Source organism: Oreochromis aureus, linkage group 1, assembly GCF_013358895.1.
Source record: "Oreochromis aureus strain Israel breed Guangdong linkage group 1, ZZ_aureus, whole genome shotgun sequence".
Taxonomy (NCBI): domain Eukaryota; kingdom Metazoa; phylum Chordata; class Actinopteri; order Cichliformes; family Cichlidae; genus Oreochromis; species Oreochromis aureus.
In genome coordinates, this window is record NC_052942.1 from 3,465,237 (window position 1) to 3,489,193 (window position 23,957).

The 23,957-nt window shown below is 42.1% G+C and overlaps 1 protein-coding gene across 1 annotated transcript in view; it reads left to right on the plus strand.

Moving 5' to 3' along the window:
- LOC116334301 (multiple epidermal growth factor-like domains protein 11) overlaps positions 1 to 23,957 on the plus strand; it is a 230,030-nt gene that overhangs the window by 122,693 nt on the left and 83,380 nt on the right. Inside the window, exons 8-10 of the mRNA XM_039621112.1 lie at positions 6,669 to 6,915; positions 10,502 to 10,622; positions 12,465 to 12,601. Of these exons, the coding sequence (XP_039477046.1) occupies positions 6,669 to 6,915; positions 10,502 to 10,622; positions 12,465 to 12,601 (505 nt within the window). The remainder of the gene's footprint in view (positions 1 to 6,668; positions 6,916 to 10,501; positions 10,623 to 12,464; positions 12,602 to 23,957) is intronic.

Here is a 23,957-nt window from a genome sequence, read left to right on the forward strand (position 1 = left end):
GAATGTTGGTAGTGTATTGTCCAGTGATACATGGTTGAAGTCACCCGAGATCACCATGAAGGCACTCGGGTGCTGAGTCTGTAACCGGGCTATGGCAGAGTGGATAGTGTCACATGCAGCTGTGGGGTTAGCAGAGGGAGGAACATAAACAGCCACCAAGATGACATGAGAGAATTCCCTGGGTAAATAATATGGCCTGAGTCCTACAGCACATAGTTCAATGTCCGGGCAACAAATCCTTTCTTTGATTGTTATGTTGGCAGGGTTACACCACCGGTTGTTAACTAAAACAGCAAGCCCACCTTCTTTCCGCTTACCGCTAGCGATGCTGTCCCTGTCCGCCCGAACAGTGTGGAAGCCTTCCACGGAAGCATTCTCATCGGGAACGTCCTGGTGCATCCATGATTCAGTGAAACCCATCAGGCTACACTCTCGGTATTCCCTCTGACTCCGTACCAGTGCTGAGAGCTCGTCGATAAGGATCGCACATTTCCCATTACGATAGACGGCAGACACGGTTTATACCTCCTCCTCGCTTCGAGCCTCCGCTGTCTCACCGTCTCCTTCTTTCTTCTCTTCTGTCCTTAACCTCTGCATCCCCGATGTGTTTTTCTCCAAATTTCAGCTGGTACTTCTGCGGGTCTGGCCAGCGAGCCGGCCGGCATCAGGGCGATCAGCTGATCTCTGGAGTAAACAGTCCATGCGTGTAGGAGATGTGCCGCGGTCCCGTTCCTTGATAAAAGTAATAGTTCCACGGCCACCAGAAGAACAAAAACTCTCTCAATCCACATGATTGAGTGAAAGATAATAAACGGATGAAAATACAAGTCAGTAAAAAAAAAGAATACGTAAGCTAAACTAAGAGAAAAAGCAGGAGCGACTGTAACAGGCTGCACGCTGGTTGGCGCATGCGCACTGATTTAAAGTGAACTGCCTTGATTTAAAGTGATTATTGTTTCTATAACGGTTGACCAGATGGCTCCCCTCATTCCTGTTGTTGGCTTCATCATTGTTTTTGATAAAAACATCCCAGTTGCACTGTCTGCAAAGCTGACAATGTGGTTGGTGCTGTAGGTTGATACACAGTCATGTATGCCAGTAGCGTGAAGAACAGTTGAGACCCAGTGCTCAGTGTGATGGTCTTGAAGGTGTTATTGTCTTGGTTTTGAGTCACAATCCAAATGATTGTGTTGAATGCTGAACTGAAACTGAAACACAATCTGCACATGAGAGTTCTTTGTATTCAGGTGGGTGAGGGCTGAATGGAGAGCAGCGGAGACGGCATTCTCTGTGGACTTGTTTGATATGTTGTCTGTTCCACCTGTCTTAGGTGGTTAATCCTGCAGAGGGTCCTTTTCACAGTGTCTGGGGTCAGACACATTACCTACTCACCTGTTAGGGAGTGGTCTTCTGTGCCAGTTTGTTGTATGGTGTTCCAAAGTGCCCAAAGAAGTCAATTAGGGACTCTTCATGTCTTAGTAAGTGAGCAAATTTTAAATTCAGCAGGGGACCAAATCATTATCTGTTGGTACGCTTACTCCTGTGTTAATGTTGCAAGGGAATTTCGGTTGAGACACAATGGTACGTCCAGGTGTTACATCGTTACACTGTGTAACAATTTAGCCTTGCATAGCCTCCACATGCGAGAAGATTAAGCAACTGGGCTCATTCCCCCACTTTACAGAATCATTTATACTGAAACAGTAATGAAATTCAATAGATATAAATGTAGCATAATTATATCTGTGATCTGAAAGGTTAAAAAAATAAAGTTTTTATATTTTATTAGTGTGAATGCTTGAAAAGCATTCACAGTATTGTTCTTCTATTCTTTATTATTATTCCATACGTTTTTTGCCGTCTATCTCCTTCAAAACCGTTCAACTTAGAAAAACCATTCAAATACCATTAGATTCCTCTTCTTTTGGACATGACTGCTTGTATTTTTCTCATTTTTAACATTTATATTTTTAAAATTCATTCAATCAACTTTTTTCAACAAAAATTTCCCATGTATTTCAATGTAGAGGCCCTTCAAATTCTCATTCAACTTACTCCTCTTTAAACTGTATCTACTTCCACATACATTGACGTAGAGCCACCATTCAAACTTTAAAACGAAGACAAGACATTCAACTATTCAACTTGTATTTATCTTTTCAATATCTATTATACTTTTTCTTCAGTTCCAGTTTAAGTTTCATCCTTTTTTTCACCCGTTTCAGAGTTTATAATGGGTGTGTATGGGACGGAATGTTGGGGCTAGAGTGAGACAGCTCAACTGCTAGAGTGAGAAGAGGGGGGGAATTAATCTTAAAATCTTTTTTTAAAACTGCTGCTGTGTCCACAATGTTTACTCTACAGCCATCATTTTACCCTCAAAACGTAGCCATCGCTGTCCTCTTTCATCCAATGTGTTTATTATTGTACTAGGTGTTATGGTTCTTTCATAAATGTCACCGACGCACAGCCTCCTCCCTCCAACTCTTCCATAGACTCTAATGTTAAATGGGCTCAGAAACTTTGTCTGAAAATCTGAAGTACAGGCTGTCTTTACACTGTCACCACATCCATATAATAAACTCCACAGGCATGAAAACTGAGAATTCAGTAGACTAGACATTGCTGCCACTCACGGTGAAAGAATTTTGTCAATACGACTTGTACTTTTCATTTGGGAACGATTTGTTTGGGGCTGACTTTTCTGTTCATTTTAAGCAGCAGAAGTGAGGTGCATGTCTGTGTGCGTGTGTATGGAGCCATTGGTCGTGTCCAAATTCATGGGCTGCATCCTCCTGAGGACCCGGCCTTCGCGGTCTACGTGGGCCGGGTTCTCAGAAGGTCGGGTAGGCCGGAAGTAAACAGCTGTGAAATTGGACGGTCTAGCCTTCTGATTAACGTCACCGCTGTCTCGGTGGAGTTTAATAAACTCGGCCGTCTGCTCCTTGCTATCTAAAATATAACAGGACACTGGCGTAAACTCTCGACCATCTCACACTTTTGTTTAATTGGTTTTCTGTTTGACGTTTATTCAGCTGTGTGAAAACCAAGGAGGAACCCACCCGGGGGATTAATAAAGTTTTATTTTATCTAATCTAATCTAATAACTTTAATCTCAGCCAAACCGATTTACTCACGAACAAATAAAACACTGAAAAAAGCCAAACAATATCATTTTTAGGTTGTCTAAGTGACATATATTACGTTTAACCTGAGTAGCGAAAGTCCGCGGTGATCTGAAAATGGTGTGCCGGGAGTTGTGCCGTTCTCGGCGGCTTCAGTGACCCTCGAGCTCTCGGCTAGCTATCGAGCTGGTGGGTAACAGACGTCTCCGAAAACGTCGAAGCACTTTTGCAAATATGCGATACCTTGATAAACCGAGCAGATATTTGAAGTTTACACAGCTACATTCTCGCCTGAAAATATGTTAGAAGTTTATTTTGTGACCCAGAAAGATTAATAAAAGTAATTTAAAAACTTAGTAGCGGCCGCCATTGCCGGAAACTCGAGTTTGGCTGGGCCACGCTATGAATTCTGGGATATGGTAGGCAGTGTTGGGTAAGTTACTTTAAATTAGTAACTTAGTTACATTACTAGTTACTTCTCTAAAAAAGTAACTCAGTTACTTCAAGTTACTCGTTACTTTCAAAGTAACTAGTTACTAGGGAAAGTAACTTTGGTTTTACTCCGAATTCTCTTGTTAATGTGTTGCTTCCGTAACTGGATACCAGCCAGACTGCCAGTCTTCTAGCTTGCTTACTTGCCACAAGTGCACTGTGCCACCTACCAACAGAAAGGAAAAAATAATGTGCACATTTCCACGAGAGAAATCCCACGCCTGGACCGTCGTTGACCGCCACCATGATTCTAGCCTGCTTTTTACATCCAACACCAAAACTGCAGTCTTGGTGCTTTTGATTGTACTCAGAACTTGGAAATTCTGCCTTCTGAATAGGAAGATGTAGGTAACACCAGACTGCAGATGAGCTGCATACAGAGCTGGACTGGGACAAAAAAAATCATCCCGGCATTTTGACTAGAGACCGCCCACCATTATAGGAAAAATCATAAAGCCTTTGAATGAAAATAAACACTGTTGTGACAGTGATGTACACTGTTCTGATGGTATATATGTATCAATCTATCAATTGTTTGTTGTAAGATTCAGATAATTATTTTTTTAAAAGCGAGATATTTTAAATGAGAATAATAAAGAAAAGTATTTCCTTGTGCCCCCTTTCCTGTTAATGCCCTACCTGGCCCCTGGCAACACTTTGCTAGACCCGCCCCTGCACAGTTACCAGCTGTCAGCTACGTGAAAAGGATCCTGGTGTTATTTGTCTCTCAGAAACAGTTCATAACTTCCCTTCAACTCATTCATGTCACCTAAAAGGTAAACCTGTTTCTACATCACCTGTTCAGCTCTGATGATTCAGTAAGGACATCTCCTGGTTTCATCTGCATGTTTCCCTCTCACCAGATAACCAAACCGATATCATGACCAGCAGCTTTACAGCTGTGGCTCCAGCAAACATCAGCTGATACTAGAAATTAATATTAAATAAATTCTAACAACAGCTGATCAAGCTTAAACGTGTTGATGTTGTTTAGCGCGACATCCGCTGGTTTCCTCTTTCTGGCGCAAAGTGGGCGATAAATAAACGAGAGAAAAGCCGATCAGCTGATCATTGATCAGTTTCGTGATTGAAGTAGAAACAGGAGAGGAGAGAATGAGAGAAGAAGAGGCAGCTGTGCAGCTTCAGCTTTGTGTCTTTTTCATTGTAGCTGAAGTCCGGGACAAACTGTGTTCCTTTTCACCTCAGTACGAAACGCGTAATATTTTCTCTGAATACCAGACGATTCTGTTTTTTAGGGGACGGTTGGCAACTCTAATAATTAACCATATGAACAAAATAAAGTTCAACATCAGTAACATAGCACCCACCCAGCTGTATAGAAATCCGTCATGCTAGCTAGCACGCAGTACGAAAATGTCAGCATACCGAAAATAAACTCCACTTAAACTTGGTTTATATCTGACCCAGATAGACTGCAGGTCATAACTTCTTACCTGAAGTTCAGTTCACCTGACACTCGGACGGGCGGCCGCTTCGGGTCTCTCCTCTTGCCTCCCTTTTCCTTCATCCACCTGCTGGCTTCCACCACTTGCTAATGTTATTGAATCTGTGGAAGCTCCGCGATATCCACCACACGAAGTAACGAGCCTATCTAAATCCCAGTAACGAGTAACGCGTTCCTGGTTTTGGCATAATAACTAGTTACCGTGCTCATTACCACAATGATAACGTAGTTACTGTAACGCGTTACTTAATAACGCGTTAGTCCCAACACTGATGGTAGGCCACGAAGGACACAACCGACCCATCCTTCAAATTCGGGGAAAAGGAGGACGCATTTGTCGGCTGCATTTGGAGGAGTCTACGAATTTGGACAGCCTTCGGCGCGCCGCTGTGACGTAATCGGTCTACAAATGCGGCCTCAGGAGGATGCAGCCCATGAATTTGGACACCACCATTGGGTGCAGTCACTATAGCAACCAGGCTCACACCTGCCTGCCTAACGAGCTCTGTCTCTCACTCTGCCAAGATTCATCTTAAACACTTCTCTTTCAACTGCTGCTGTGTCCACAGTGTTTGCTCTACAGCCATCATTTTACCCTCAAAACATCGCCATCGTTGTTCTCTTTCCAACAGCGTGTCTTTCAAAGCTCAGACATTTAAACTTTTTAAACTGTGTGGATCCAAGTGGAGGGATCACATTTTAGTCATTCAGTGATTCAAAGAATATGAACTTTTAATATTCATTCAGATGTTTTCTGACTCTAAATTTTCTTTTCTCATTTCTTAGGTTTTTCTAATTTACAATTAAAACATATTCAGCTATTTTCCAACTTCTTCTTCTGTGTAAATGTCAGCTTTTAGCAGTTCAGCACTTTTGTTTTCAGGTTAAATTCTGTTTTTTTGTTTTTTTTATTTCATTCAAACTTTTTAACTTAAAATTCAGCAATTAATTCATTTCAGTGCATACATTCAGATTCAAGCATTCACACTGCAGTTTCTTCAGAAAATGCACTTTCTAGTTTTATTTAGATTAGTGTTTTGAGTAAATGATACATAATTATCTCATGTGAAGAGAGAGTGAAATTTCTATGGTAGCATTTTTTTAAAAATTGAAAATACATTGCTACCACACTGTGACTAAGAATGGAACACAGTCCTGGTAGTTTCCTGGAAAAGTACACAACATATTTATCTGTTCAAGACTTTCCTGTTGTTATAGCACACTAAGTGGCTGTTTCAGGCCAGTTTCCAGTTTTACAGTGGCAAAACTTTTTTATTTTTTTACTATTTTAGGCATATTCTGTACTACTGAGTTGGTCTGTTTTGTTTTGTTTTTTGTTTTTTTTGTTTTTTAAATATTGCTCAGTTTATAATAAAGCTCAGTTGCTCAGGTTGTGTTTCATGTAAGACTGACAAAGCTGTGACACCATGAGTGCAGTAGGTTCCTTGCTTCATGGCTGACCCCTCATTACAGTTGTGAATTTGCTGTTGGAAATTAAAACCACAAGTAAATGTTCTGGTGTGTGGCTTCACAATTTATAGTTTTAAATAATGTGTAATGATTCATCCACTCCCTTTTCTTTACAGGCTGCGAGAGTGACTTTTGGGGTCCACACTGCAGTAACCGCTGTCAGTGCCGCAACGGTGCCAAATGTAACCCAATAACAGGAGCGTGTGTCTGCACTGACGGCTACCAGGGCTGGCGCTGTGAGGAGCCCTGTGACCCCAACTTCTATGGCAAAGACTGCCTGCTGGAGTGCCAGTGCCTTAATGGCGCTACCTGCCATCACCAGACTGGCGAGTGCCTCTGTGCACCTGGATACACTGGCGCCTTGTGAGTTGAGTAAAATTCAGTAGGGCTGCATTTCTTTCAATATGGCAAACAGCTTGTTGAAAATTCTAATGCATTTGACTGTTTTAAATGCATATGATTATTTTAAACAGTTAAAAATCTGAATATTAGCATACAAAGCAGTATAACATATCCACATTTTCTACACATTTCTATTTCAGTTGAGTGTAAAAGCAAGTAACAACAATGCTTTGCTGTCCATACTTTCAAATTTGGGCAGAAAATTATGTAGCAGCATTACATAGTACAATCTACACTACCAGTCAAAAGTGTGGGCACACCTTCCCATTTAATGGGAAGGTGTGCCCACGATGTCGATTCTCACTGAAGGCATCAAGACTATGGATGAACACATATGGAATTATGTGGTAAACAAGAAAGTGTGAAATAACTCAAAAAATAACTCTTCAAAATAGCCACCCTTTGCTTTGATTACTGCTTTGCACACTCTTGGAATTCTCTCAATGAGCTTCAGTGTGGTTCTCCAGCTGCACCATTGCACACAAAAGGCACTTCATAGGGTCATTAATATGGCCCAAAAAATCATTGGACATCCTCTTCCCTCTCTGAAGGACCTGTACAGCACTCGCTGTCTCAAGAGGGAACGCAGCATCCTACTGGACTGTACACAGCCAGGATACCGGGTGTTTAAGCTGCTGCCATCTGGCAGGAGATTCAGGCTGCTGAGGTCGCGGACAAACAGACTCAAGGACAGATTTTACAACAGGGCAATAGCCCTAATCAATGCTACGAGCTGACCTGATTGGCTACTTCGCTGGACTTTTTTGGGCAAAAATAATAATGTGCAATAAACATTCACTTATTGTTTTTGCTCATACCTTTCTGGCACTTTTTAAAAAAAGCCACTTTAAAGTCCACTGTGTTGTGTTTTGTTGTGTTGACTTGTGCTTAGTGCTGACATGGGACAGTTTCCAATTTCATTGTACTATTGCAGTAAGTAACTCTTTTTTTACAATGACAAAAAAAACCAGTTATCTTATCTTATGAGGTCGTCACCTGAAATGAATTTCCAATAGTCTTGAAGGAGTTCCCAGAGATGCTGAGCACTTGTTGGCCCTTTTGCCTTCACTCTGTGGTCCATCTCATCCCAAACCATCTCCATTGGGTTTAGGTCAGGTGACTGTGGAGGCCAGGCCATCTGGCCCAGCACTCCATCACTCTCCCTCTTGGTCAAATAGCCCTCACACAGCCTGGAGGTGTGTTTGGAGTCATTGTCCTGTTGAAGAATAAATGATGGTCCAACTAAACGCAAACTGGATGTGATGGCATGTCGCTGCAGGATGCTGTGGTAGCCACGCTGGTTCAGTGTGCCTCCAATTTTTAATAAATCCCCAACAGTGTCACCAGCAAAGCACCCCCACACCATCAGACCTCCTCCTCAGTGCTTCATGGGGGGAACCATGGGTGTAGAGATCATCTGGTCACCTTTTCGGCATTGCACAAAGACACAATCGGTGGAACCAAAGATCTCAAATTTGGACTCGTCAGACCAAAGCACAGATTTCCACTGGTCTAATGTCCATTCCTCGTGTTTCTTGGTCCAAACAAATCTCTTCTGCTTGTTGCTTTTCCTTAGTCGTGGTTTCTTACCATCTATTTGGTCATAAAGGCTTGATTCATGCAGTCACCTCTGAAGAGTTGATGTAGAGATGTGTCTGCTACTGGAACTCTGTGGCATTTATCTGGGCTCTGATCTGAGGTGCTGTTAACTCAGCAGCAGAAGTGACTCTTAGTCTTCTTTTCCTGGGGCGGTCCTCATGTGAGCCAGTATTATTGTAGCTCTTGATGGTTTTTGTGACTGTACTTGGTGACACATTCAAAGTTTTTGCAATTTTCCAGACTGACTGTCATTTCATAATATGAATTCTAACATTTGTCAAATAGAGCTGTCAGCTGTGTACCAACCTGACTTCTGCACAACACAACTGATGGTCCCAACCCCATTAAGAAGGCAAGAAACTCCACAAATGAACCCTGACAAGCCACACCTGTGAAGTGAAAACCATTTCAGGGAACTACATCATGAAGCTCATTGAGAGAAGACCAAGGGTTTGCAGCTCTGTCAACAAAGCAAAGGGTGGCTACTTTGAGGAATCTAAAATATGAGACATATTTAGAGTTATTTATCAATTTTTGTCTTTGCTACGTAATTCCATAAATCTTGCTTCATATATTTGATGTCTTCAGTTTTTATCTACAACGTAGAAAGTGGTAAAAATAAAGAAAAACCATTAATAGGTTGGAAGGTGTGTCCAAACTTTTGACTGGTAGTGTTTGTAAAAGGCTACTCAGATGAACCCCTAGTGTAATATTTTATTTTGAAAAGTCAAGATGGTGACAGCCGAAATACTAAACTTGTGAAAAGGAGTTTACAAGTCAATAGGTGATGTCACAGTGGCAATTTCCATCTTTTGTAGGCACTTTTTGAGCTTTATCCTTTTTCCTGTTCTCTGTCAAGAAGATTCCACACAGCTTCAATAAGGTTGAGTCCAGGCTCTGGGGAGGCCAGTCATTGACTGCTAATGTTATGTTCTGTGTTTTTCTATCATCCTGAAAAATGAAGCCTCAGATGCTCTCCAGATGGTATTCCATGGTAAACCAAAATCTGAATGTTCTTCTCTATGTTAGTTACTCATTCAGTTTGGAGCCATAGACTCGATATGTGCCATCGTTACATTAAGACCAGATGAGGCTTCGGCAAACAGTATATGGTTCATCCAGGTCAGCTGCATCTCTCAGGTCCTGTGTTATTGGATTTTTTCCTATTTCTGGAGGACATGACTTTCAGTTATTGTTCATCTGCTGTAGACAAAATGTTTTTAGGGCTGCCATTTCTTCTTTTATCATTGACTTGTTCAGATTCCTCAATATTTTAAGGACACATTGCACACAATGCTGAGATAAGTTTCTGGCCAGCAGCCCTTAATTGAGAAGCACCTTGTTGGTGATTGGTTATGTCTTCCCTCTTTACCTTACAGTTTAAAGCACCTTGAGGCAACTGTTCAAAACTGAATTGAATTGTCAGATTGTGTTATCTTTGTTATAGACCACTTTAAAATAAAAAAAGAAAAGATAAATGAGAGCTTTCTCAAGCCTTGCATCGTACTGTAAATAAATTGTGATGTTCCATGTCATTAAATCGATCTATATCATATGCTCTCATTTCCCCTTTCCAGCTTTTTTAGGATTCGCCATTAAGCTGTCAGGTATAATGATGATTTGGGAAGTCTATAAACATGTTACAGCTTATTTCTGCCACTGAAAAGAAAGAATTAAGCAGACATAATTTTCTCAGATATTTGTTAGTAAGTTTTGATATAAATATTTTCTTCAGAGTGACAACAGTGGAAATTACTTTGTTTTCTAGGGCTCTTCTATATTCTCTTCTGATAAACTCTTTCATAAGTTACTGAAGTAACCTAAAGTGTAAATGCTCATCTGGCTGTATTAACCTTCCACTTGTCTGTGTCAAACCTTTGAGCTTTGTCAGTGATTAAAAGCTTCACCACTTGACACGGACACCTGTTCCTGCTCTCTGTCCCTCCAGCTGTGAGGAACCTTGTCCTCCAGGTAAACATGGCCCCCTGTGTGAGCATCACTGTCCCTGTCAGAATGGTGGAACATGTCACCATGTCACTGGGGAGTGTTCCTGTCCAGCTGGCTGGATGGTAAGGACTACATGACACATGCAAAAGCAGATATGCATCATCCAACTAATCTGCCGAAAAGAATATTTAAGGATTAGCAACAGTTAAGCCCCATGATACTGTATTATTATACTGTATTATAAAATATACCTTCTTAAAAAACTTTTTTTATGCCACATTTTAGGTGACAAAAATGTATCAATCATCATTTTATCAAAATGTGGCATTGGCTGCTGGGTCACACTTCATTTTGTAATAGTTTGGTGAAAAGTTTTTTTTTTAATCTGAATTAACTGCCAGGAAAATGTTACAATAGCAGAAAATTCTGGTATTTTTGTGTCCTAGGCTCTGTTTTCCCATTTGGGCCTAAATTATTCTTAGGAACATAAATGTTCTGCATTGGTCCTATCTTGAGCTGAAATACTGTGTCTGTGATAGTTTTCAATGTAAATTTGTTTCATTTATTTGCCATATTGTAAGATTAACATTTAGCTTCACTTATTCTGCAGCAAGCCTCTCTTTCATAATATGTGCTTTTGTCACACAAATGAGAGAAAAAAAAAATCCACATGCAAAAGCACATATTGTGATAATTTCCTGTCCTAGACTGCTACAAGAAGAGAGGCTGGGTACATTGGAGAAAGGTACAGCCTAAAATTATGGTCAGTGTACAGACTGCTGTAGCCCCTTTGGTGTCTGTAGCTCAGGTTGGTGGTTTGACACCTTGTTGCTCCAATCTGCATGCCAAAGTATGAACTCCACTGAACTCCAAGTTACTCTAGGATGTGTTAATTGGAATGTAAATGTCTGAGATAGACAGAAACCACTTAGGTGTAGAAAACTATTTGTATGAATGTGTGTGTCAGTGGGTCAGTGTGACGTAAAGCCCTTTGAGTGCTCAAGTTCATTTACCATGTGAATGAACTTGAAAACAGAAGTGTTTCCATCTATTTGTGGTACAGTTCCCCACAGCTTTAGTCTGTTCCTGCCACCACAGTAGTCTATGAAAGCTTTACCAAGTGTCGCACTTTACTGTGCCACATTTTAAACTAGGAACTAGTTTTTCTTATTTCAAGTTAGTTTGATTTAGTTAGTTTTAATTAACACTAAGCTACAATTTCCATGCAGCAGCCAGTTTTCATCCCAGGGTAAATATTCAGCTCATGCCAGAAGTCACAAAGACAGGAAGTGTCCTTTGGCATCGGTATATTACAAGTATGTCAACCAGAGTCAGTATTTTGTCCTGCAATATCTGAAGCTCTGGGAGTAAGCATGGGCTATAATATTTCTTCACCTGACAGGTCTGTCTATTTGTTTTTTGTCTCATTTACACTGATGTCTTCCTGCAACAGCTCACCTCCCATGAGATTTCTGTTAGACACGTCTTAGTTTGCATCACATTGTCAGACACCAAGTACTTTTACTATGAAGTGGGCAGTTACCACATGGGATTACATTGCATGTATCCAGTTATAACAGTCTTGCTTTCTATTTATTGGACTGATTCCAGAGATTTTTGTAACTTGTTTTACTTTACATGGAAAAAATGAGACATCAGAGTGTAGTTTTTCAAATAACACAAACTACCTTTAAAGAATTGTGAAGTGTAAAGTTGCATATATTAAACTATTTGTCTTAGTTTAAATTTATTTAAGTTTATTTTCCATAAATTCGAGTTTAAATCGAGGCCATAAACATGAACCAAGGGTTTTTCTTAGACTAGAGAGGTTTGAAGCTGCTCACTGGATACTGTTGACATTACTGTCATTACCTAATTTGCCAATAATTAATATGTTTAATACGTTGCTTCCTTCCGAAACATGTTTGATGTGCATGTAAACATGATATATTCTTCTCCATCAGGGTCCAGTGTGTGCCCAGCCATGTCCATTTGGATCTTTTGGCATTAATTGCTCCCAGGATTGCACGTGTCGTAACGGAGGGCTATGTGACCATATCAGCGGTCAGTGCCAGTGCACAGCTGGCTACATTGGAGAAAGGTACAGCCTAAAATTATGGTTATGAGATGAAAGTTTACTGTACTCCACGGGGAAATTGGGTGTGTATATTAGTCATACACAGTATAAACCATTATAAATGAAGCATACAGAAACCTGCACCAAAAAGTGTTTTAATTTATTAATGTATGACCATCTTCCTGTCTTTAATTGTTAGAAGTATTTCTAGAGAAATTGGAAGAATTGTTGCTAATGTTGGACTTGTTCTGTTGCTTGCTGGAGGTAAACAGTTTGCCTAAAAAAGTTTAAGGGGGATAGCATGAAAGTATTTAATATTTTCAATAAGCAATGAAATGCTTTTACTTTAACAAAGTGAGAGTTCCAAGAATCCTATTCAATTCCTTTACTGTAACTATTCAAGGATTTTTATTTGGAAAATTTGACTCAGACATGCTTAACAGAATAAGGGGCTTAAATTGTAATGGCCAATGGGCTTCCATTAAAAACTGAGGGCGTTTTTATTTACTTTAAAGCTTTCTAGCAGTAAACTAGCAGAGAAAATTCATAACTACAATGTTTTTCAAACAATGGCATGCTGCCATGTTCAACATAATGTGTTCTTACTACAGCAACTTGTGACATACAAAGCTCTCCATAGAACACACAATGTATGACAAAGGATGTTCCAAATGGGCGTCATATATTCAAACATATGCACCCACTGTATGCACAGTTATTAGAAGAACTACATGCATGCTATATGGTCTTGTATGCCTGTTGACAGGCTCTGGGAAAGGATCAGTGATGGAAATAACATTGTTACTAACGGCGTTGCTTTTTTCAGTAACGAGTAATCTAACTAATTACTATTTCTATCGTTACAACGCCGTTACCGTTACTAACAAGAAAATGCGGTGCGGTCGTGTTACTGTTTTTCAACAAACAGACGGTTGAAGCTGTGTAAAGCTTACCGGACCTTATATCAGTTGCACGGAAGCAACTGTAAGTAATCTGGGCGCTACAGCTTTAAGCAGCTGTGCGCTGCTCCCGCGGGCGGCAATCACTTTCTGCCCGATGATCACTTTTTGGCACAACACCTGGAGCTCAGGGGGGCAAAACAATCGCATGAGTGCTGCTGTTTGGCTGAGGAAGAATAAAGTAGTCGTGGTAAGCCAATCACATGACCACTTCAAGATGACAAAGCAACAAGGTGATACATACCAGTTTATAAATTGTGTTGATAGGCCACATAAAACCAGAGTCATGATAAACAATATATACGCGGCGTTTTTTACTGAATAGTTTCGTCACGTTTAGTGTCTAAGGACAGCGCCAGCAAGCACTCTCTGCTTATGACCAAAAAACCCCAAAAAACAAGAAACAGCCCTTTCGTGTTGGTGGAATAATGCACCATGTCGACCAATCAAAAATGATATGACAACATGACATTTGGTTGTTTAGGAAGAGGGGGAAGTTTTAGGAGTGACGGCGAGAGAGAGAGAGACAGCAGAAAAAGAGAGCGAGCGAGTTTTGAGATGTGAGAGATTTGTGACGTTTAGCGTGTTTGGAGTGTGTAGTTAATGTGTTGTCTTGTGTAGTTAGTGTGTAGTGTTGTGGATGGTTTTGTGTTGTGTGTCAGAACAATGAGGCGACTGCTGTCTCCAGGTAGAAACAGGAGTGATACACCTGCTGCTGTCAGACCTGCAGGTATCAGGCTGTGATGTTCTCCTTTATAATTTGTGGCATCTTACTGAAGAACAGCTGATTGTTCTTTAAATAGTTTGAAATGGTTATTTAAAAAAAGGGTAAAAGGTAAATGGCTGCAAATAACTTTGTTGTTTGTAAAACTTGTGCATATGATTTTAAAATTGACAATTGATATTTGCATTTAAAGTTATGAAATATGATTCATTAAACATGTTTGTGGTTGTTACAGTAAAAAATGTAACTTTTTCTACTCGGATTTTATGTATTTTGTCTGATTTTAGATCAATTGTGTTAATACAGTATGTCAAAATGAAAACATAACTGTAAATTCAGACACATGAGGTTGTGCTGAAGAGGATGATACCAAACAAGGCAAAGTAAATAGTTTTTAAAGGTGAAATGTAGAAGTCAAATCAAAAGTAGTTAAAAATAGCCAATTATACCCTGGACCCCATGGTTAAACTTTTTTTTTTAAGTAACGCAATAGTTACTTTTCAAGTAATTAATTACTTTTAGAATCTTGTAACTCAGTTACTAACTTGAAGAAGTAACTAGTAACAATAATAATTACTTTTTAACTTGCCCAACACTGGAAAGGATATGTGAAGACCTATCAGGTGAGAGCGATCGATTGTTACTAGCTGTAGCTTGTCTTAGACTCAGAGCAGTTTGTCTTGTCCCATTTTTGTGTGTCTTTTCTCAGTTGAATGGATGATTGCTCTGACGCAGCGTGCAGGTGAGAACCAAGTCTTGGGTATGGCTGTGTCCTGGATTTGCTGCTGGCATGGGAGGGAATTGGGGGGTGGGGTATACTTTAAAGGGGGTTGATGTGTGTCCATGGGTGTCTTTGTGTCGTTGGTGGGTGGGTATGTGTGAATGAGTGAGTGAGTGGGTTGGGTGTGTGTGTGCGCGCTACAATGCCGGTCCAATGTGTCCATTTCAGGCGTTGTTTCTTCAATGCCTGCAATGGACACTCATGGAGAAGTTGCAGTAAGCTGCAGTACCAGGAGAGAGAGATTTCATTTCAAGCCAACACAAAAAAAAATCAAAAACAAAAAAATCACAGGAGTGCATTTGAAAGTGAGCCAACTTTATGGTTTGTGGCATAGAAGGACCATGGAATGTACTTCATACTAGATCTGGGCGATATGACCCAAAATTCATATCTCGATATTTTTTTAAAGCCATAAAGTAAGACCAAAAAGAGAGTTGTTAGTCAAAGCTGTGTCCCAGATGTCACACAGGCACTTTTATTAACATACAGCGCAGATGTACATGAAAAAAACTACTCAAAAATAAATTATGAGCATTTATTAAATAATGATGCTCTATAAATAAAAGAAAACTATGTTGTTTTGTGCATAACAAAGAGCTCACAATTGTGCAGTCAAAATGTAAACTAACAGACGCTGAGCATAATAACATAGACAGATTTCGCAGCTGCTCTGTTCCCAACTTCTACTGCGTGACTGACAGCCTGGAGTTTGAAATCCGCTTCGTAACCATGTCTCTGAACAGGAGCCATTTATGGTCCTTATACACACACAATACGGTAATATTACGTTGAAGCACAGTACGTATCACTCCGCGAGGCTCCTCGGTAATGCTCCGACAATCCATCAAGCGGTGCAGCTCCGTAGCTTAGCAAAGTCGTACTAAAACATTTTTTGACAGATTGCTGAGCGCTGTGTATCACATAAAATGGGTTTGCGGTCATCAAGCACAACCAGAATTCATACAAAAGGCACGCAGTCAACTTTTGAGAAAATGAAAGGATTTCAGGCCGTGCATGGCGTTAGCGTGGCTAGCTCGTTAGCGTGGTTAGCTCGTTAACACGTTGACGCCGTCCAGCCCCACGCACGGGGCGATGCGCAGTAACTCATTAACGGAGATTTGCCGTGTCCATCTTGTCGCTGCCTGCAGGAAGCGATGGGGGAGGAGGGGGAGTTGTGTTCAGTGAAGGAGAGGCGAGGTCGAGTAACGTTGCGTAAAGACAAAAGTGGACGAAAGAGAGGCAAACTTGCGGCTCCGCAACTATAATTATAACGTAACATAGACTATATCGATATAAAGGATATTGTCACATCTTATATCTCGTAAAAAAATATATCGATATTTTTAAAAAACTCGATATATCGCCCAGCTCTACTTCATACCTTATTTGGTCACTAGCAACTTCTCAGCTTTATATATATTATCTCCCCATCATCTGACTGGTGTGTCTATTGTGATATCAGGTTGGTGTTTGTGTCTAGGTATGTGAGTGTGTGCATTGCTGGGCCTGAGGCTGGGGCTTGCTGAACCTTGGCCCCCAATTTATAGAGCTCATCTTGGAAAAACAAATGTATTTGGAATGACATTCCATTCAGCTTTTCAAGGAGATTTTAGGACATTCTGATAATAATGAATTACAGTAGTTCAGCCTAGAAATAATAAATGCATGAACTTGTTTTTCAGCATCACTCAAAGACAGGCACTTTATAATTTTAGAGATTGGCGGGCAATTTTGTTAATCATTGCTCAACCTATGTCTGTTGGAGAGCAGTAAATTATTGGTGTACTTGTCGGGGACTTCTGAAAAGGAAAGAAACTGGCAGGACAGCTGGGGTATTAAAGATAAGACCAATTCAGTTCTGTTTGACTTGTAAAGCACCAAATCACAACAACAGTTCCCTCAAGGCACTTTACATTGTAAGAGGAAGACCCTACAATAATACAGTGAAAACTGAGAAAACCCTAACAATCATTTGACCCTGCTATGAGCAGACACTTTGGCTACAGTGGAAGAGAAAACTCCTTTTTAACCCTTTGGCAGAACCAGGCTCAGGGGGGTGGCTATCTGTTGGGGAAGGAAGAGAGGATAAAAGATGCGCCGTGGAAGAGAGCAAGCGATTAATAATAATTAATGAGGCCTTGGTGGCAGAGCCCCTGTGACGGATGAGGTTTGCCCTGAGTTTCTGAAAGCACTGGATGTTGTAGGACTGTCTTGATTGATACGCCTCTACAATGTTGTGTGGATATCAGGGGTGGTACCTTTGGATTGGCAGAAAAGGGCTGTGGTTCCCATCTCTAAGAAGGGGGACCGGACAGTGGCGTGTCTAGAAATTTTTTGTTGGGGGGGCCTGGTAGGGGCACAGATTTGGAGAAGGGTGCCAGATGTAATTGGCAGATAATGTTAAAAAAAAATTCTACCAACCGTTAACCATAATTCAATAACCCTATAAACCTAATAACCAAATGCGCTTTTAACTCTTATTAGAATGAGATTTTAACCACTATGATGCAAAGTTTTTAGATACTGCGCTGATAATGTACAAGAGATACAAGCAGTGCTTTGTCAGTGTTTATTCAGCATTCAAGGACAGCAATATTTGCATAGTATTTTTACTGACATATAGGGCACATATGTTTTGGGCAAAAACATTTTTGAATATTAAAATAGAAACATTTTTAACATACAATTGGCAAATTAGCCAATGCAAAAAATGAAACCTGAAAGCAAGTAAATACTTTCTATGCTGCCTTATGGTAAACTTTGGTAATACTGATGTATAAAGGACAACACTGGCTGATGATGAAATACAGTCAGCTGGCATGGTGACACTGCCAGTATTAACCTGCAGGGCTGGACTGGGACAAAAAAATCGGGCATTTTGACCAGAGATCGGCCCACCAGGTATTAAAGCCATAAAGCCTTTGAATGAAGACAAACGCTGTTGTGACAGTGATGTACACTGTCCTTTTGGTATATGTATGATCTCTATACAATTTATGTCAAATAAAAACTTTGTTCGCAAGATTCAGATAATTATTTAATAAAAGCTAGATATTTTAAATGAGAATAAGAAAGAAAAGTATATCTTTGTGCCCCCCTTTCCCTACCTGGCCCCCTGGCATAACTTTGCTAGACCCGCCCCTGCACAGTTACCAGCTGTCAGCTACACAGAAAAGGATCCTGGTGTTATTTGTCTCTCAGAAACAGTTCATAACTTCCCTTCAACTCATTCATGTCGCCTAAAAGGTAAACCTGTTTCTCCATCACCTGTTCAGCTCTGATGATTCAGTAAGGACATCTCCTGGTTTCATCTTCATGTTTCCCTCTCACCACATATCCAAACCGATATCATGACCAGCAGTTTTTACAGCTGTGGCTCCAGCAAACATCAGCTGATACTAGAAATTATTATTAAATAAATTCTAACAGCTGATCAAGCTAAAACGTGCTGCTGTTGTTTAGCGCGACATCCGCCGGTTTCCTCTTTCTGGCGCAAAGTGCACGATAAAAAAACAAGAGAGAAAAGCCGATCAGCTGATCATTGATCAGTTTCATGATTGAAGTAGGAACAGGAGAGGGAGGGGGGAGAATGAGAGGAGAAGTTGCAGTCGACAGCATAAAGACAGAATAACTCCAGCTGTGTCTTTTTTTCATTATAGTTAAAGTACGGGACAAACTGCGTCTCTTCTCAGCTCAATACGAAACGTGTAATATTTTCTCTGAATGCGGGACGATTCCGTTTTTTACGTTTTTTTTATCTGACCCAGATAGACTGCAGGTCATACCTTCTTGCCTGAAGTTCAGTTCACCTGACACTCGGATTGGCGGCTGCCTCGGGTCTCCTCCTCCTGCCTCCCCTTCCCTCATCCACCTGCTGGCCTCTGTGGAAGCTCCGACATGGCGACCACCAAACAACCGAGTTTTTTTTACACATCGGCCAGCATCTGGACAATCCACCACCTCTCATTGTTCATGCCGTTACAAAATAAATAAATAAAGAAGTCATCCGCCCACCGGGCAAATGCCCGGTATGCCCGATGGCCAGTCCAGCAATGTTAACCTGTTAATCTGTCACCGAAAAACTGTTTTCTGCGGTGCCGTCTTTCATGCTTGGCTCTCCTACCTTTGCTCATCCTAACATGATGCTCATAGTGCAGAAGCCGATGCTGCATTCACTTACACTGCACGATGCTGCATTCACTTACACTCGGATATCTGAGCTTCACAGTGAAAACATAATCGTACATTTGATATTTCATTGAATTTTATTGTTTTAGCTTCGGGGTGGCACCTGGGGTGGCCAGTCTGGTTGCGGGGGTGGCCACCCCGCTGGACACACCACTGGGACCGGAGGACTTCTGATGAGGCATGCAGTGACATGGTCATGCAACATTGAACTCCTGCTATATTCTCCGTCTCTTTGATGGTTATAGCACAGTTGGTGTATCTTTTCACACCAAGGTTTGAGCAAGAAGTTTTCTCAAACATGCCAAACAAAAATCCAGCGAGTTCACCGCGAAAACACAAAACCTAGTAAATAAATGCTTCAGGGCCAGCCCCGCACCAAACGAGGTAGCGGAGCAAAATAAGGCAAACAGTTAAAGCCGAAAGAGAAACGTTGCAGTCTGTGGTGAGAAACATGATGACCGAATCTAGAGTAAGCTTTATCACCACTTAGTGCATTTATCTCGGTAAATGGAACCTTACTGTAGCCTGTCCAAGACAACTTAAATATGCAGGTGGATAAGATAAGATAAGATGGCCTTTATTAGTCCCACAGGTGGGAAATTTGTTTTGTTACAGCAAAAGTGCAAAGTTATGTAGCAGAAATTAGAAAACACTGGAATGCAATAAAATACAATAAAATAAAATAAAATACTATATACAATAGAATAAAATAGAATAGAATAATATATACAATAGAATAAAATAGAAATACAAATACTATATACAACTGAGTAGGAAAATACAAAAACACAACCGTCGTCAGAAGAAGAATTGCACGTATAGCAGTCTTATTGCACATGTGTGGGTTTGTGTGTTTGATCAGCTGCAAAAGTCTTTATTGTAGAGTCTGACAGCAGTGGGGAGGAAAGACCTGCGAAATCTCTCCGTCCCACACCGTGGGTGCCGCAGTCTCCCACTGAAGGAGCTGCTCAGTGCTGTCACAGTCTCATGCATGGGGTGGGAGATGTTGTCCATCAGGGATGACAGCTTAGCCGCCATTCTCCTGTCACTCACCACCTCCACTGGGTCCAGAGGGCATCCTAGAACAGAGCTGGCCCTTCGGATCAGCCTGTTCAGTCTCTTCCTGTCCCCAGCAGAGATGCTGCCCCCAGCAGACCACACCATAAAAGATGGCTGAGGCCACCACAGAGTCATAGAAGGTCTTCAGGAGTGGGCCCTCCACTCCAAACGACCTGAGTCTCCGCAGCAGGTACAGCCTACTCTGCCCTTTCCTGTAGAGGGCGACTGAGTTATGAGTCCAGTCCAGTTTGTTGTTCAGATGAACACCAAGGTACCTGTAGCTGTCCACAGCCTCGATGTCCATACCTTGGATGTTCAGTGGTTGCAGTGGAGGATGCTTGTGCCTGCGGAAGTCTACCACCAGCTCCTTGGTTTTACTGGCGTTGATCTGGACGTAGTTCAGCTGGCACCAGTCCACAAAGTCTTGAGTCAGTCCTCTGTACTCCCTGTCGTCCCCATCAGTGATGAGGCCGACTATTGCAGAGTCATCAGAGAACTTCTGCAGGAAGCACTGGGTGGAGTTGTGGGAGAAGTCTGCAGTGTAGATGGTGAAGAGGAACGGAGCCAGAACCGTTCCCTGTGGGGCCCCCGTGCTGCAGGCGACCCTGTCCGACACACAGCCCTGAGTCCTCACATACTGTGGTCGGTCGGTGAGGTAGTCCAAAATCCAGGTAGTGAGGTGATGGTCCACTCCAGAGTTCTCCAGCTTGTCCTTCAGAACCGTGGGAAGAATAGTGTTAAAGGCACTGGAGAAATCAAAGAACGTGATTCTCACAGTGCTCCCAGCGGTTTCCAGGTGAGCGAGGGAACGATGTAGGAGGTGAATGATGGCATCATCCGCTCCAATGCCAGGCTGGTAGGCAAACTGAAGTGGGTCCAGTGATGAGCTCACAAGGCGCGAAGCTGAGCCAGGACCAGCCGCTCCAGGGTCTTCATCAGGTGGGATGTCAGAGCCACCGGCCTGTAGCTGTTGAGGTCCTTGGGGCGTGAAGTCTTTGGCACTGGAACAACACAGGAAGTTTTCCAGAGCTGTGGGACTCTTCCCAGCCTCAGGCTCAGGTTGAAGAGGTGCTCCATCACACCACACAGTTGGTCCGCGCGGGACCTGACGACCCTCGAGCTGATGCCATCTGGACCCGCTGCCTTCTTGGCTTTAATCCTCCTCAGTTCCCTCCGAACCTGGGTGGTTGAGAGAGACAGGCTGGAGCCTTGTGTTGAGTGTGTATTGGATGCTGTTGTTGGGGGTGTGGAGGAGTGAGCAGGGTGAATAGAGGAGGTGTGAAGTGTCTGAGGTGGAACAGCAGCAGTGGGGGTGGGTGAGTCTGCAGCCGATGTTGGAGACTGCCTCATGGCTGAATCAAATCTGTTGAAGAAATGATTCAGTTCATTTGCCCACCTCACATCCCTCCCAGGCAGAGAGTTCTGATGTTTGTGGCCTGAGATGGTTCTGAGGCCTCTCCAGACTTCACCAACATTGTTTTGCTGAAGCTGGTTCTCCATCTTCTGCCTGTAGCTGTCCTTCCCATTCCTTATCAGTCCCCTAAGCTCTCTCCGCACCCTTTTCAACTCCTCTTTGTCTCTGGATTTGAAGGCCCTCCTCTTCTGCTTGAGGACAGCTTTAATTTCTGAAGTAATCCAGGGTTTGTTGTTGGAGAAACACCGTACAGTCCTGGTAGGTACGGTGTTATCCACACAGAAATTAATATAGTCAGTAATGCATGTAGTAAGGCTGTCGATGTCCTCTCCGTGGTCGTCACAGATCACCTCCCACACAGTCGACTCAAAACAATCCTTAAGAGCCTCCTCGCCTCCTCCGACCATCTCTGCACTGTGCGGGTGGCTGGTGGCTCCCTGCGCACTAAGGGCTCATACACAGGGACAAGGTGCACCAGGTTGTGATCAGATCTGCCTAGGGGAGGGAGAGGTGATGAACTGTATGCCTCTTCAGCATTGGCATACAGTAAGTCCAGTGTTTTATTGTCTCTGGTTGGGCAGGTCACATACTGGGTGAAGGTGGGCAGTGTGGAGTCCAGTGAGGCATGATTGAAGTCCCCTGATATTATGAGAAGGGCTCTCGGAGATTGTGTTTGCAGTCTGCTGACCACAGAGTGGAGAGAGTCACAGGCTGCATCCGCGTTGGCTGAGGGGGGGACATACGCTGTTATCGCGATAACATGCGAGAATTCCCGGGGCAGGTAGTATGGACGCATGCTAACGGCTAACAACTCAATGTCTCTGCTGCAGAGTTGTTCTTTCACAGTGATGTGCCCAGGGTTACACCATCTGTCATTCACAAACACTGTCAGTCCCCCTCCTTTCCTCTTACCGCTCTCTCTCGTCCTGTCCGCTCGCAGCATCTGGAATCCCGGTAGTGTCACGCTCGTGTCCGGAGTTAGCGGTGTTAGCCACGACTCCGTTAGCATCATGATGCTACATTGCCGGTACTCCCTCTGTGACCAGGTTAGCGACGTTAGCTCATCCATCTTATTGGGCAAAGATCGTACATTTCCAATAATTACAGAAGGAAGAGATGGTCGATAACGTCTCCTTCTCGGGCGACGGCGCTCCTTCCCAGCACGACACCCCCGTCTTTTCTTCCTCAGTTCACTGGGAATGTCGAGTCTGTCCGCCGGCAGTACCGCTGCGGGACGCAGCGCTAACAGCTGATCCCTACTGTAAACAAAGGATCCCTGCTCTGGGTCCCCAGACACGGGTGAAAAAATAGAAAAAACTAAGAAAAACAACCAGAACTAGCACAAAACGGTAGAACATGGTTGCAGAGTCTAATTACTAATACGTTAGTTATAAAAATTACTAGAAGAAAAAAGATAAGAAGGAAAGAAACTCAGAATGAGCAGAGCTGCTGTAACAGGCTGCCGCACACGGGGGGCGCCGTGACAGATACAATATCAGTCAAAGTTGACAACCTACTGGACTTCGTTTGCCAAGTCAAAAAGAATGCTCAAGATTAGTGAACTAGAGGTTGAAATTTTATGCCAAATACAGCGCAGTTTATGGCTTTACATTCTTGGAATACATTGCAAATAATTAAAAAAATAATTATAATTATTATAATTATAATTATAAAAAATTTAAATATGGTGGTTGGCTGTTCTATGTTGTTTTCTTGATACACTAGGTTTAGTAATTACTTTGTACTGTACAGAAGGGGAGCCGGCACAGGTTCACTAGACCTCACTTTGTGACGGTCAAGGACGTTAGCTATTAAGGGGTTTGGGGGAGGGGGGTGGTGTGGATTCAACTACACAATAATCAGCACATAAATGACACTACAGACATTCTAAAGGGACCCATAACCTTATGGATAGATAATGATAATGCATGGTGTTTTTTTTTTTTTTACTTATAGGTGTTGAGTATGCTTGGTTATTTTTATGTATTTGCCTTTCACTCAATATAAAAATCTACGGCCAGTTTAACAGTTTTATCTATCAACTTTAACAGTATTATTATCTGGTAAAGGGCTGAATTCTCCCTTAAAATGTACTAGCATCCTCGATTTCCTGCACAGGCAGAAATTGGTTTTAGCTCTATTACAGGAGACTAATCTCAGACCAGTGGATGTAAACAGAATGGAAAATAAATATTGTAAGACCACTGTTGCTTCAGGCGATGGTTCTAAACAGAAAGGGGTTATGATATTGATGA